The sequence below is a fragment of the Siphateles boraxobius genome, unplaced genomic scaffold, assembly GCF_051911475.1.
Source record: "Siphateles boraxobius isolate OS27281-9 unplaced genomic scaffold, OSU_SipBor_1 18, whole genome shotgun sequence".
NCBI classification, from domain to species: domain Eukaryota; kingdom Metazoa; phylum Chordata; class Actinopteri; order Cypriniformes; family Leuciscidae; genus Siphateles; species Siphateles boraxobius.
In genome coordinates this window covers 2,739,889-2,753,307 of record NW_027508788.1, presented here as the reverse complement: position 1 = coordinate 2,753,307, position 13,419 = coordinate 2,739,889, and the positions used below count along the sequence as shown (strand labels likewise).

At 38.4% G+C, this 13,419-nt stretch overlaps 1 protein-coding gene across 1 annotated transcript; it reads left to right on the top strand.

The window, feature by feature from the left end:
* Positions 1 to 3,930: 3,930 nt before the first annotated feature.
* Positions 3,931 to 9,432, top strand: barhl1b (BarH-like homeobox 1b). The gene is made up of 3 exons (XM_077232925.1): positions 3,931 to 5,158; positions 6,708 to 6,930; positions 7,992 to 9,432. Exons 1-3 carry the CDS (start codon positions 4,705 to 4,707, stop codon positions 8,281 to 8,283), a joined length of 969 nt encoding a protein of 322 aa, XP_077089040.1. The 5' UTR covers positions 3,931 to 4,704; the 3' UTR covers positions 8,284 to 9,432.
* The last annotated feature ends 3,987 nt before the right edge of the window (positions 9,433 to 13,419 follow it).

Genomic DNA, 13,419 nt, shown 5'->3' with positions numbered 1-13,419 from the left:
GGTGGTTGTAGCAGAAGTCAGGTAGGGTCAGCTCTTCTTCTGCTTCATTCTCTGAGGAATCACCATATCAATATCTCTCTGAGCGTGCATTTTTGAGAAGAAACACTCGAAGTGATGAGTGCTGAACAGCCTTTGGGCCTCTAGAGACCAAATCAAACTCTGTGTTTCCTGTAACCTCAGCACCATGGGAAGTGACCACACACACACACACACACACAGAATAACGACGACCTGCTCCCCTCTATCTGCCGATGTGAGCCACTGCTCCGGGTGGTTTTACACAAAGTGAGGATTTTTTTGTCAAACAACCCTTCGATACACATACATATCCTGGTTTTTCCCTGAAGCAATCCACAACCCCCAACCCGTTCAGTCCTAGCCCACTATGGCTAGGCCTCCAATTAAATCAAAAGTGGTTTGTTTTTATTGGTGTTTTGCGCTGACAAGTGGGCTATCATCCTGACGACTCTACCTGTCAGTGAGCGACTGAAAATCCTCAGTTGACAATGCCCAATGCTTCCAATTAGGAGAGAATCAGACTCCTGGCGTGCTAGCGATCTTTCCACCCTCCCCCAAGGCCCTTCCTTACACCCCCCCTCCCCACCTCTGGCACCCGCATCTTTCGGCACTCGCCCCACCAGCTTCTGCCATTTCACTCTCTCATTCTTGCTCCCTTCATAATTTTCCCCTTCTTTTTTTTCAAGGTAGGTGTATCTCCTCTGCAAATTACTGACACAAAACGGGGTGGCGCACCGGCGGTCCCGAGCCTGAGTGCTGGCGGTCCCGAACCCCCTGTCAGCTTTAATGAGCCAATAAAGGTATATTTCTCCAGCGTGAATGCGCTAAAGTCTTTCTTGTGTGACAGCTGACTGGGAAATGTGAGTGTTAACCTTATAAAAGATTCAGCGGTTCTCATTATTTTCTGTCAAATCTCACACCTGATGGCTTTAAGGTGCATCATTTGCATTGCTGACTGGTCCAGGGTGTGCCCTTTTTTTTTCGTACAATGTTTGTTTGTTGACTGAAGTCAACATTTCATTCCTTTTACACATCTTTTTTTTTATCCAAGGCATGTTTTACTCAATGTTTCAAAATGACAGCGATGCCAAAGTTTATCCAGGAACGACGTACCATTTTCCTGAACATATCCAAATATATATTTAACAAACATGGAACAGAATAAATAAATGAAATTCAAAACATTGTTTTCACCTGAGGTGAGGAAAGATCAAACGTCTTTGAAGCCTCTTGCCACCCATCTCTTCTGCCTCTTCCTCAAATCTTCAAACAATCAGAGGATTTACATTAAATACAAGTGTTTGAGTGACAGATTTTTCGAGGATGTTTATGTGCATCTCCATTTGGTGTGTCAGGTTCCTGAATTTCTGTCCTCTATATTAATGGTATACTTACAACAAATTGTCCAACTTGTGAGATTTACTCCAGTTCCAGGATTCCAGGATTTCTGTGAAAGGTTTGGTATGGTAATGGTATTAAGTCAATCACTAAAGCTTTATCAATGTTATAAGTCATATAAAATAATTTACAATTTGGTATGACTTTTTTCAGAATTGTGTGTGTGTGTGTGTGTGTGTGTGTGTGTGTGTGTGTGTGTGTGTGTGTGTGTGTGTGTGTGTGTGTGTGTGTGTGTGTGTGTGTGTGTGTGTGTGTGTGTGTTTTACCTAATATTTATAGCTTTTACTTACTATACAAACATCTTGGTAACACTTTGGTAAAACAATTGGAGTCATTTTTAAATTTAATAAATTTAATAACATGCAAAACAACATCAACAACAAAAAAACTCAAGTAAATACCAGGGCATAGTGCTTTAAATGAAAAGAGTTTTTGAGCCATTATGTGACAATTGAAGAAAAACCAATGCAAAGCAGAAATGTGCCTTACACCAAGGCAGCCATTAAGCGCTTTATCTTTATTGGTTAACTGATAAAAGATAAAGATTCGTTTTTATTAAACATTTTAAGTTAAAAACAAATATTAAGTCTTATTGCACCTGTTGTCACTGCACTAAGAGGTCTGGATTTTATTTATCTAACAAAAAAAGCCAAAAACATTCCACAGATAGGCTAGATATCTCCTGTCATGGTCTGCCACAGAGACTTAAAAACAGAAAGAAAAGAAAGATTGCCATCACACGCAGTGGGCATCCTTATGAGACTCTGAACTAAAGTGAGTGCGCTTGCACCCCGCCTCATCGTGACAGCTTGCAGCCGCGTTGACACCCCTTGGGAGCGGGGAGCGGATTCACTAACCTGCCGTTGTCTGCGGCCGAATAGCGCTTCCAATCTGCTGTTCTGATGGGGGGCTCGATTATTGGGACCTGTCGAAAAAACACGAGGGGCTAACTGTTTGAGAGAAAGACGTGAAAGGCAGGACAATAGTTTTTCATGCATGTTAGAGTTTTATGTCACGCTGGGCTTTCAGAAAGAGTAGTCGCCCTCATTATTGCTCATTAACATTGCATAAATTAGATAGTTGTTATGAACTAAACGACACGGTTGTTCGATAATCGTGTTTTGTGGATTGGAAAAAGAAAAGAACACTAACGTAACGAGCGAATCCAACAAACAGCCCTGTGTTATGGTATTAAAGCACAAAATACAACTCGTATTCTGATCTTGACGATTAATGATAGAATTAAGCACTAGTAGTGGCTTAATAGCCTGTAAATAATTAGACCTATTACCCGACTTTTTTTCTTTCTTTTTTTACACCACTTATTAGGCTACTATGGGTTGTTGTTTTGTTGACAGTAGTGTTTCTACAGTTTACACAATTTAAACACAAGAAAGCCGTTCCGATAGGCTATAAGTATCAAATTATATAAATAATATATCAAGTGTGTAAAAAAATATGCTAGGCTACTAAAATAGTTTCCTTAATACACTTGAGTGTAAACAACATAATTATTTTTATAAACAATTTTTTAAATGGCCAATAATACATTATGCAGTTTTGCATTATATCAAGAATTTAATCCATTCGACCAGGATAAAATATTTATGTGAAAATGTGAAATTATTAAAACTTCAATAATTAAAACAGTCAGGGTTCTCTCTGTTTTATGATGTCACGTGACACCAAAATGGCTTCCATGTTGGTTATGCCAGACTAACTTTGATTTATATGTTAAAACATGCATAGCATCTCTGCTTATTTATTTTTGCAAAACTTTGTATGCTAACATTTCTACCCCCCCCCCCCCCCTTTTTAAATTCAGCTTTTTAAACGAGAATTGTTTTGTTACATTCTCACTTACAATCAGATATTTGATACTTTAATCGCTCGATATAAATAAAATGACTTTAATACAGAGACTGAAAACATGTTTATCTTAACAAAAGTGTATTTATGTCATTTCGGGTATGAATTGGATTTCTTTGTGTAGCCTATTTTTGAATAAGAATGAGGGTCACGTAATTGGCTTTTTTATCTAGATGCCTTCAGGCCAGAATTTTATGTTAGAAGTGTCTTAAAATATTATAATTAGAATTAAATAACATCAATGCTTAAATTCAACTTTTAGTAGAAACTATAAGGGAATTATATAAGAAAAATGGGAATTGTGAGAAAGTGGTCAAGACGTGACTCCACGCGCGCTATGAGCAGAGGAGAGAAAGAATCTCCACACTCCTCATAATAACCCCATTATAAGGCTCATCAATGATGTAATGAAAGCAAACAGTGTTGAAAATTGCCTGTAAACAGTTGGATCCCAGACTCCTAATGAATTCAGTGTCTCTTTTAATCAAAGTGGGCGACCTGTGGGGAGGGGTTTATTGGGCGTGGGGGGGTCCAGTTTCATCTTACTGAGCAAGTCAACACCCCAAAACACCTCCTAACCAATGGAAGCGAGTCGCTGGGGACTCACGTGGAAGGGGTGCTCTTAAAACCTAGCCACTGAGTTGTGCACAAGTTCATTTGTTAAGCTTTATCTGGCTTTCCGTTCCCCAATGTGTGTATTTAACCTGCATTACCTCATTTGTGCTTCTGTCTTCTCGCAACGTTTTTCCCTGCGCTCTACCGTCCAACGATTTCGCATTGCATCACCTGCGCTGGCACAGAATGCCCTTACCTTTTCCATCCGGATTCCACTCTACAACTCGCCACAGCGAACTACCTTTGAACTGATGAACATTTCAGCTGCTCAATAGCGCGAGGCTCGAGTTGCTGCAGTTTGCTTCTGTCCGTGGTGCTGAAATGCGCGCGCCCTCTAAGTAGGCTACCTTGTGGTTTAACACTAACACTGTTACTTCAGAACAGCTTTTTGAAATAATTTGATAAATAATTCAAAGCCACCATCGATGCGTCTCGTGTCTTCAAAAAATACCGGGATTGAAAAAAATAATTAAATTTATCAGCCTAGAGTATATTTAGGCTGTATCGATTTTTTTTAAAGGAGTGAGTGAGGAGCTTAAGAAAAAAAAGAGGCAGGGTCTGTGTAGCCTACTTCATACAGAACCTCCTCAATAAACCTCCTTTTTCTTTTTAAACTTAAACTAAAAGTCCTCAAGGAAGAAGAAAGTTTTTTTCCAGACAGGGGATGCATATTTCTCATTTCCGATTCCGCATTGGATTTTTCTCCTGGATAGATCGCTATTAAATCGAGCGCCATTCACGCAGAACTTGGTTAAATACAGATGATAATCTGAACAGAAGCTTCACGCAAGCAGCAGTGTGGAGATGGAAGCGTCCACCAACGGCTCCAGTTTTGGAATCGACTCCCTGCTATCCCACAGGCCAGGAAGCCCAGTCATCGCTAAGGGGGACAGTTTGGTAGGTGAATGCCGGTCCCCGCTGGAGTTCAGCCCCAGGTCAGACTTAGAGAGCGGTTGTTCTTCTCCTCCGTCTCCGAGGCGGGAGTGCGGTGAGGATGCGGCGCAGAGACAGGGTCACCCGCTCGTGCTCGCGTCCCATTTACAGCACGGCCCGATCTCTGCTGGATCTCAACCTCGGACTGTCACTTCATCCTTCCTAATAAGAGATATTCTGGCTGACTGTAAACCCTTAGCGGCGTGTGCCCCATACTCCAGTAACGGCCAGCCGACACAGGAGACAGGGAGACTGGCATCTAAAATCGCAGACGACTTCATTGAAAAGATCCACAGTAACTCATCGTCAGACAGTGAATACAAAGGTAAAAAAAAAAATAACAGCTCGTTTTTAATGGTGTTTTAATATATAGCACATTAATTATAACTTGACATATTTATATAGCAAAGAGTTCAAACAGGCTGGCTTGCTGACTATCCTTGGCTATGTTTTTAAAGTAATTTAGAGGTAGAAATAAAAATAATTTTCATGATTCTTTTATTCATTTCATTCGTTCAATTATAGACAGTTTTGCTATAAAAAAGCAGCTTATATGATAGATAGATAGATTGATAGAAAGCACGACATACTCCTTTTATAAACAAAAAACATTTACAAGCAACTATCGTAATATTCATATAAAATATGTTTACTGATATTGTATTGTATATTGAATAGATTTTTGTGGCTACAGTGCATTCAATTTTGTTTATGTGGTTATTCGCTATTTGCAAGTGTATGTTATTGTACATTTTAACGTGCTTATTAGTTTAAAGTTTATTTTGAGGAGCAGGGAAAAGGAAGGTGAACAAAGAAACATAATCAGCTAGATTAATTAAGGATTTGTCCAGGTGAAATTACATCTGAGGAAAAACAGAGTGAAAGACCGTTTCATATCATTAGGTTGATTCCATGATGCAAACACAAAGGCCAGCACTGTTGATAAATGTAGGGAAATGTCAGGACGTTTTTTTTATTAGGCCTATTATTTAATATTATTATTACAAATAATATTATTGTTATTATATATTTATTTTGTTATATGAGCATTATGGTTTGCACGTGTTTATGATTGTTGATGTTCATGTATTTGGCCTATGGACTGGTGTTGTCGCTAGATTCTGATCATTTTGTTAAAGTGTTATCACAATCTTGCTCTCTTTGTGGAAGTAGAGCATGACGGGTATCATCTATTCTCCTGTACCTTCAGCTATATGATTACAAATATATTTCTACTCTCACATCAAGAAATGATTAGCTTGGCAAGTCTATAGGCGCGGTGATCAAAATTAATGCTCTACAAATCAAAGCCATTCCATCTCCAGAGCGCTTGTAAAGAGTGTGCGCGCTGCTTTGATTTTGGCCTTTTCTACCCCCTTATATTTCAGGGATTTTATGCAATTTGTCCCAGTGCTAATCAGATTTGTAACGCACGGGGTCGGCCCGCTCTTTATTTCGCTCTTATCCCCGTCCCTGTGAAGTTTCTCCGGTCTCGGTTGAAAGGTTTCCATCCCTTGTGGCTCAATTAGCCGGATTATTGTGCTTCTTGAGATACGACTCAACTACTCGACTGGCAAGGTCTCTCGCGTCGTGTCCCTCTCTTTCTGGGTTCAGAGAGAAACGAGTTTGGTTTAGATAGGAGATATTGGTAAATTAAATATCACAGCCCTCGTGTATTCAAATTCTGAAAATAAAAATCTGAAAACTGCTTGAAAGAATTACAGGCACGCACGAGAACATCAAGGGTTTAGCATAGGATATGTGGAAACCTTTGACACCATAACGACTTGCCAATACTGAAACACATGGACTGGCTAACTAACTCGTGTTAAAGTGGATTAAGCAATGCCCTTCCGTTCTATGTGATGTTTCAGTGAAAGAGGAGGGCGACAGGGAGATCTCGAGCAGCAGAGACAGCCCGCAGGTTCGCCTGAAGAAGCCTCGGAAAGCGCGGACCGCCTTCACTGACCATCAGCTCGCCCAGCTGGAGCGCAGTTTTGAGCGTCAGAAGTACCTGAGCGTGCAGGACAGAATGGAGCTGGCAGCTTCTCTCAACCTGACCGACACGCAGGTCAAAACCTGGTACCAGAACAGGAGGTGAGCATGTGGTCAGCTGGAAACAGAAATAAATGCATTGCACACATCCCAGAAACATTCAAATAATAATAACAATAAGGCGGCAGAAATTACATTGTAATTATTCTTATATCAATGTCTAGGTAATTTTCTAGTATTGACGAAAATGTGCTTCTTGGGTATATAGGCCTATATCATATTATTTTCTCGTTGGTTGTGGAGTCTCCTGCCAAAAACAATAATCAGGTGACGTCGTTGCATCAGTTTTTCTCCACTAAAACGAAATGAAATGCTGCAGAATTATTATCCACATTTAAATAAAATATTCTAATTCTAACTTTTTCAGGTTTGAAGAGGCTCTAACAGTCACATAAGTCTTATTTTATAGCTTTAGTAAGAACTACAAAATGGAACCAAAAATAAAATTCGAAAAAAGAGGAGAAAATTACAGTAGCAACAATCAAAATACACCAATAGATATATGTACATCTACAAGTGGTTTGTTTGCACATTTTTCCATTCTCGCACCATCTAATTTCGTGCCAAGCTAATAGATTTGAAATATACACATTTTGAACCACGAATGATGCATGACTAATAAAATAAAATGACCAATTATTGTTCAAATTAATTACTTAAATATGTGTAATTCGATGCCTTTTACCTTATATACACAATTAATGTGAATTAAATGTCAACATACTTGAAGAAACTTTCCCATAACTCTCAGCACTTATGTCCCCTCATATGGAGAGGCATTTAATCTAATTTCACTTTTATCAACCTTTTAGATGTAAAAGACTCTGTTTTCTTTTCTTTTTTTTCTTTCTTTTTTGTCCTTTCTCTCCTTAACGTTGAATTGTGTCGTTAAAATTGATATTCATACAGATACTTAGAAATAGGAGATAAATCACAGAGAATTCCGTTTTTATTTCTCCGAACTCTGGGTTTTATGTTTCGCTTGGGAATAGTACGGTGATATTTCTTTTGAACGTCACATATTTGTATGAGTATATTAAACACTAGTCATTGAATATTTTTTTCTATACTGACATTATTCTCTTTCCTCTTGGAAAAAAAAGGACGAAGTGGAAGAGGCAAACGGCGGTCGGACTGGAATTGTTAGCGGAGGCTGGAAATTATTCTGCGCTACAAAGGATGTTCCCCTCGCCGTATTTCTACCCTCAAAGCCTGGTGTCGAATCTGGACCCTGGAGCAGCGCTGTACTTATACAGGGGCCCCTCGGCGCCCCCGCCGGCGTTGCAGCGTCCTCTCGTTCCCCGGATTCTCCTGCACGGTCTCCAGGGCGCCAACGAGCCGCCGCCTCTGCCCCCCCTCTCCGGTGTGCTGTCCAGACCAACGCCACCGCGATGAACGCCGCGATTCGGACTCGGTGCAATACATGGCAGCTCTGAACTTCACCATCAAAGAACAATTTTACTGGTGACAAAATATTCGAAATATATTACAAAGCCACAAAAACAAGCGGAGACACAAAAAGTGGTTGGATACATTTTTTCAAATTTATTTAATTATTTATATTCGGTTTTTTTTAACTTATATGTTTTTGTTTACCCTAAATGTTAAATCTGGAGAAAACAAATACAAACAGTGAGGCTACTTAACGCAATAATAGCGGGACATGCCTACTTACAGGGACGCTTCGTTTCACAAATTATTGTTATTATTACTTTATCTAGCCAATAATACAAATGTGAATTGTTGGTGAATCCCTGACGCAAAGAATATTTAAATGTTAGATTCATATTTAATTATCCTGAGATCAAATCCAGGTCACACGTTAATAAGTCGTGGGCTTTGTAGTAACCCTCTAAAATGTATAAAGGAAAAGAAGTGTAAATAAGAATATTTTGTTTTATGTTGAAAGACAAATCTCGAATTTTCTCTTTTTGTATCATATTTCCAAGCCTTACGTTAACAGGTGAGATTGACGTGAGCAGCACATTAGAAATGAAAAACGTCTCTACAAAATGAAAAAGCAACTTAAATGAAGAAGTGCCACTTTTCTATTTGGCAAACAGTTTAATGGTATACGGAGTTCCATACCTAAACAGAACAAGCAGGTGGATTGGACGAGATGGATTATTAATCGACTATCAATCGATTATTTTTTGTGCTGCTTTTTTCGTTTCTGTAATCCTGCACAACTGCCAGCAGTATCACTTTGATGTTGATGGGAAAACGCCAAGTCCTCGTTTCAGATCACTTTGTGGTCAATACGACGTCAAGGAAATGAAGTGTTCGCCCAGGCATTGTGCAATAACTCTGTATAAAACCGTTGAAATATCTTGTCATTCTTTTTGGTGAAGCTGTATATTGAGAATAATGATTTGTGAAGTAATGATTCTCGTAATCCCAAATTATTTTCGTTCGTGCCCCGTGTGCTTAGCGGTGTGAACTTCTGGAAAACTCTTAAAACTGCTGGATGTGCGGGGGAGGGTGGTCTTTACGCAAGGAGAATTACTTTTATAAATGTGCTAATAAAGATCTTTCATTAATTTACCACTGACTGAGAATTTGGAGGTAGCCTATACAAATACTGGATAAATATACACTCGTGTTCTCACAGACAATTCAATTACACTAAATCAACAGCCAAAATAAAAGGTATGCCGGTGCATAATGCGCGTGCCAAACCTGAACACTGCCACATAAAAATGTATGAATTAAGAAAAATCATATTGCAAAACTTACCTCTGCACTTTGCAACAAGGAAAATAACTTGCAACCATTGTATGTGCCATTATGAACATAATATGTGCTGCGACCAATTAAGTTCATTTGACGTTGACGTTTGCTACGTGAAATTAAAAAAAAACTAAAACAAATGCATAATCATTCTTATTTTTTAACTTGAATGATAATTCTAAACAATCTCAGGAGCAATCTTTAAGTAATTCCATGATGAAATATTACATATTATGTATACCTGGAATAAGTACCAACACAAAATTATAATTTTTTAATTTATTTAATTTTATACACTTTATATTTTGGAGGATAAAATAAATGGAACAGATAGTCATTAAAATAATGATTTATTTGTACCTCCATATCTGAAATCCAAAGACTTCATGAATAGCATAAATTGTCTTTGGGTTTTAATTTTGAAAGTTATAAAGGACTAAGTCTCAGCATGAAACACAAACACACACACACACACACACGCACACACACACACACACACACACACACACACACACACACACACACACACACACACACACACACACACACACACACACACACACACACACACACACACACACACACACACACACACACACACACACACACACACAGATTAAGACCAAAAAGGTAAAACCAATAAAATGCGCATATTAGTTGCACTGCTTAGCCTACGTCAAGTCATTGCTTTTGAAATGTATCTGTATTTTTACATAGTAATTTAATGAAAAGGAAAAGTTTGCTTATGAAAATAAACGTAAACAGCGCCAGTGACAGCAATATCATAAAATTCGAACTCAAAGAACTCTATTACTGGCAAATGTGTTTGAATAATTTTAAACATGACTGTCAGACATTTTGCTCAAACCCCACACTATTTGGTTAGCATCGTGGATTTAATTTGTCGAACCTATACCGAAAAAAAAAGTTAATAAAAATGTCCCACCCAAGTAAGCGAACGTTCAACAACCTAACCTTTCAGAAACGCCTGGAGATTTAGGGAACTTAATTCTACCTTCATATTTTAAAGTTAGACGCGACTACCTATTAACTATTAGTAGGTCATACTTTAAATATGGTTTTGATCATGAATCATATGAGCCAGTTTCAATACAATTTTAAACGATGTTACTTTTAATGGCAGAATGATAAAAGAGGAAATACTGAGAGATTGGGCATTGGGCATCTCGTTCTCTCTCACGCACACACTCAACACTTGTCAGCCTCCATTGTCTTGCTTCTACACGAGTAAAGTGACAGACTTCTTTGCACTCTTATAACAGCATCATCACCATGTCGTTTCATTTAGTTTTCATAAACAATATGTGGATGAAATATTAATGGTCACCTAAGTGTGTAATTGTTTAAGTGCCCTAAATGATCCCATTTGGAAATGGATTCTTTCCATAGCCTTTCTTGAGAGTGTTGGTTTGCTGCTCTTTGCCAAACGCTCCCAACAGCTGGTCACCGGGCAGTGCTGACTGCGGCTCGGATCAGCAAGGGGACATCTGGTCAGCGGCATGACGGGACCCCCCTTCATCCCCCCTCCGTGAGCCTAAGACTGACTTTAACCCAACCACGAGACCGGTCCATAGAGCTCAGGGTTTAGGGGCTGCTCTGACAGGGCGACTGAATGGGAAATTAACGAGCAGACAAAAGACCTTAATAGCTTTTAATTGAACGTCGATAACGTGTGATCAGTCTGGCTCCTGCAGCAAACTTTCGCATAGCACATGTCATTCTGCGGGGCTCCTGCCCACGAATCACTCAAGGAGAGAGAAAGAGAGAGAAAACATTTTCAACATCATTTCACTACATGTTTATTGAGGTTGGGAAATTCAAAAAAATCATTTACAATACATTTAAAAAAGCACAATTTTAAAAATTATTTTTAGCATGCTTAGCTATTTTGCGTATAATATTGCAAAACCATCAAAAATGGAAATAATGTTAATAAAATAATTGCAATAATAATATAAAATACAAGATAATCAAATAAAATGTTCAGCAAATTTAAGATCACAGGCTTAGTTCACAAACGGGGGAAAAAAACATATCAATTCAGATCAAACATTTAAATTATCACATGGATCTGCACATGATCCAAAGGAGGCTGATGACCCCCCTCAATATTTATGAAAAGGGTTATTCTTGCGAAGTGCGCAGCTGATTGCAAGAAAAGCTCCTCCGTCTTGTTAATAGACGCAGAGATTTTTGCATGTGAAAGGATAGTGGTAAATCCCTCGGCTCTTACTGAGGATTGTCCCGGGCTCAGGGTTAATGAAGTGCGGATAGAGTCTCGCTGATCTCCCGACAAACAAAAACACAACACGGAGGGCTTAGAGCCGCAGGATCAGTGACTCTGATTAAGCTCATTGACTCAGAATAAAAACCAAACAAAACAGCCTTCAGATGAAATTAAGAGTCAATCAAAGTGCAATTTGCATCGTGATTTGGGCGACTGTCTTTTCCCATGTTTTTTTGACGATTGCCATTTTTTGTCACGTAGCTTTGTCAAATAAATTCAATAGGCTATAAGAAAAAGGAACATCTGCATCCTTTTCTATTTATCTATGTTTCTTTTCTGGACATTAAAACAAACCTTAATAATAATATAAATAATTATATATATATATATATATATATATATATATAATGTTATTTTATTATTTATTATTAAAATAATTAATTAAATAAATATATATAGCCTATATATACAAATATATATATATATATACAAATATATATTATGTTTTTGCTATTTTTATCATTTATTATTATAAATAATTATTACGCTAATAAATTGTACTTATATATATATATATATATAAATGTTTCTCTAAAAAAGAGGTATGGAAATATGGAACAGGTAGTTATTTATAGCCAAAATATAATATTAGCTTGGTTTTTATATTTTATTTCCATTCACTCAAATGTTTTATTTAATTTAAAAGAATATTATATGTAATGATAATAATCATGATTGCACTTTATGTTAAAAATCTTCATAATCATATTCAGGTGTGGGAAGAGATCTGGGAAACTGGGACAGTGATTGGGCAAGGAGATCAGTGGCACCTGCTGCAGGGTCACGACACCCATGACCCTCAGGGGAAGGTGGTCGGGACACTGTCACTGTGTTACCCTACTCACATTTGTCCTCTGCATAAACTTAGTTGATCAGAGAGATAAGGGGAAATGCTGGAAAAACAGTTTGAGTAAAAAAAAGAAAAAAAGAAAACTGATTAAGCAAAACTCAGACACATTTAGGAAATGGGGGGTACAGCGAAACAAAAGAAAGAGATAGAAAGCAGACAGCGAGCGGTTCCCAAGGTACTGTCCTGGGTATCAAATCCAATTCTTGCCTGAAGGTATACTAAGGGTGGAGGTATAAAGGTCTCCGAGTGAGGTAGCAAGATAACTCAGTAATCATTCCTCCAATAAAACCCAAAGCATTTCTAAACTCGGGTCAGGGGCAAAAGGATTGACATACCAATCTTGTCAAATAATGAAAACACTCTTCCTGTAGTCCGAAAGAGGAAGAAGCAGGAAAGAGCGATAGAAAAGAATAGTGGACATAAAAGGTGCTTGTTGCAGGAATCCCCTGCTGTCAGCAATAACAGTCATGTTCGTCCCAGCAGGGAACAATGTAAAGAACACTGGTATTAGGTAACAGGCTGATTATCTAATCAATAAGGGTGGACTGTCTGTCGTAGAGCCGGTAACCCCCTGCCTGCACTGTTCTATCACACACATGAGTGAACAAGCGGAGAACTGTCCCATGGGAATGTTCGCTACCCT

Excerpts from the sequence above, each read along its gene's own strand:
- barhl1b (XM_077232925.1), top strand. The coding sequence starts at position 4,705 with ATGGAAGCGTCCACCAACGGCTCCAGTTTTGGAATCGACTCCCTGCTA. Across the intron at positions 5,159-6,707 it reads GTCAGACAGTGAATACAAAG|TGAAAGAGGAGGGCGACAGG; the intron begins GTAAAAAAAAAA and ends GTGATGTTTCAG. Across the intron at positions 6,931-7,991 it reads ACCTGGTACCAGAACAGGAG|GACGAAGTGGAAGAGGCAAA; the intron begins GTGAGCATGTGG and ends TGGAAAAAAAAG.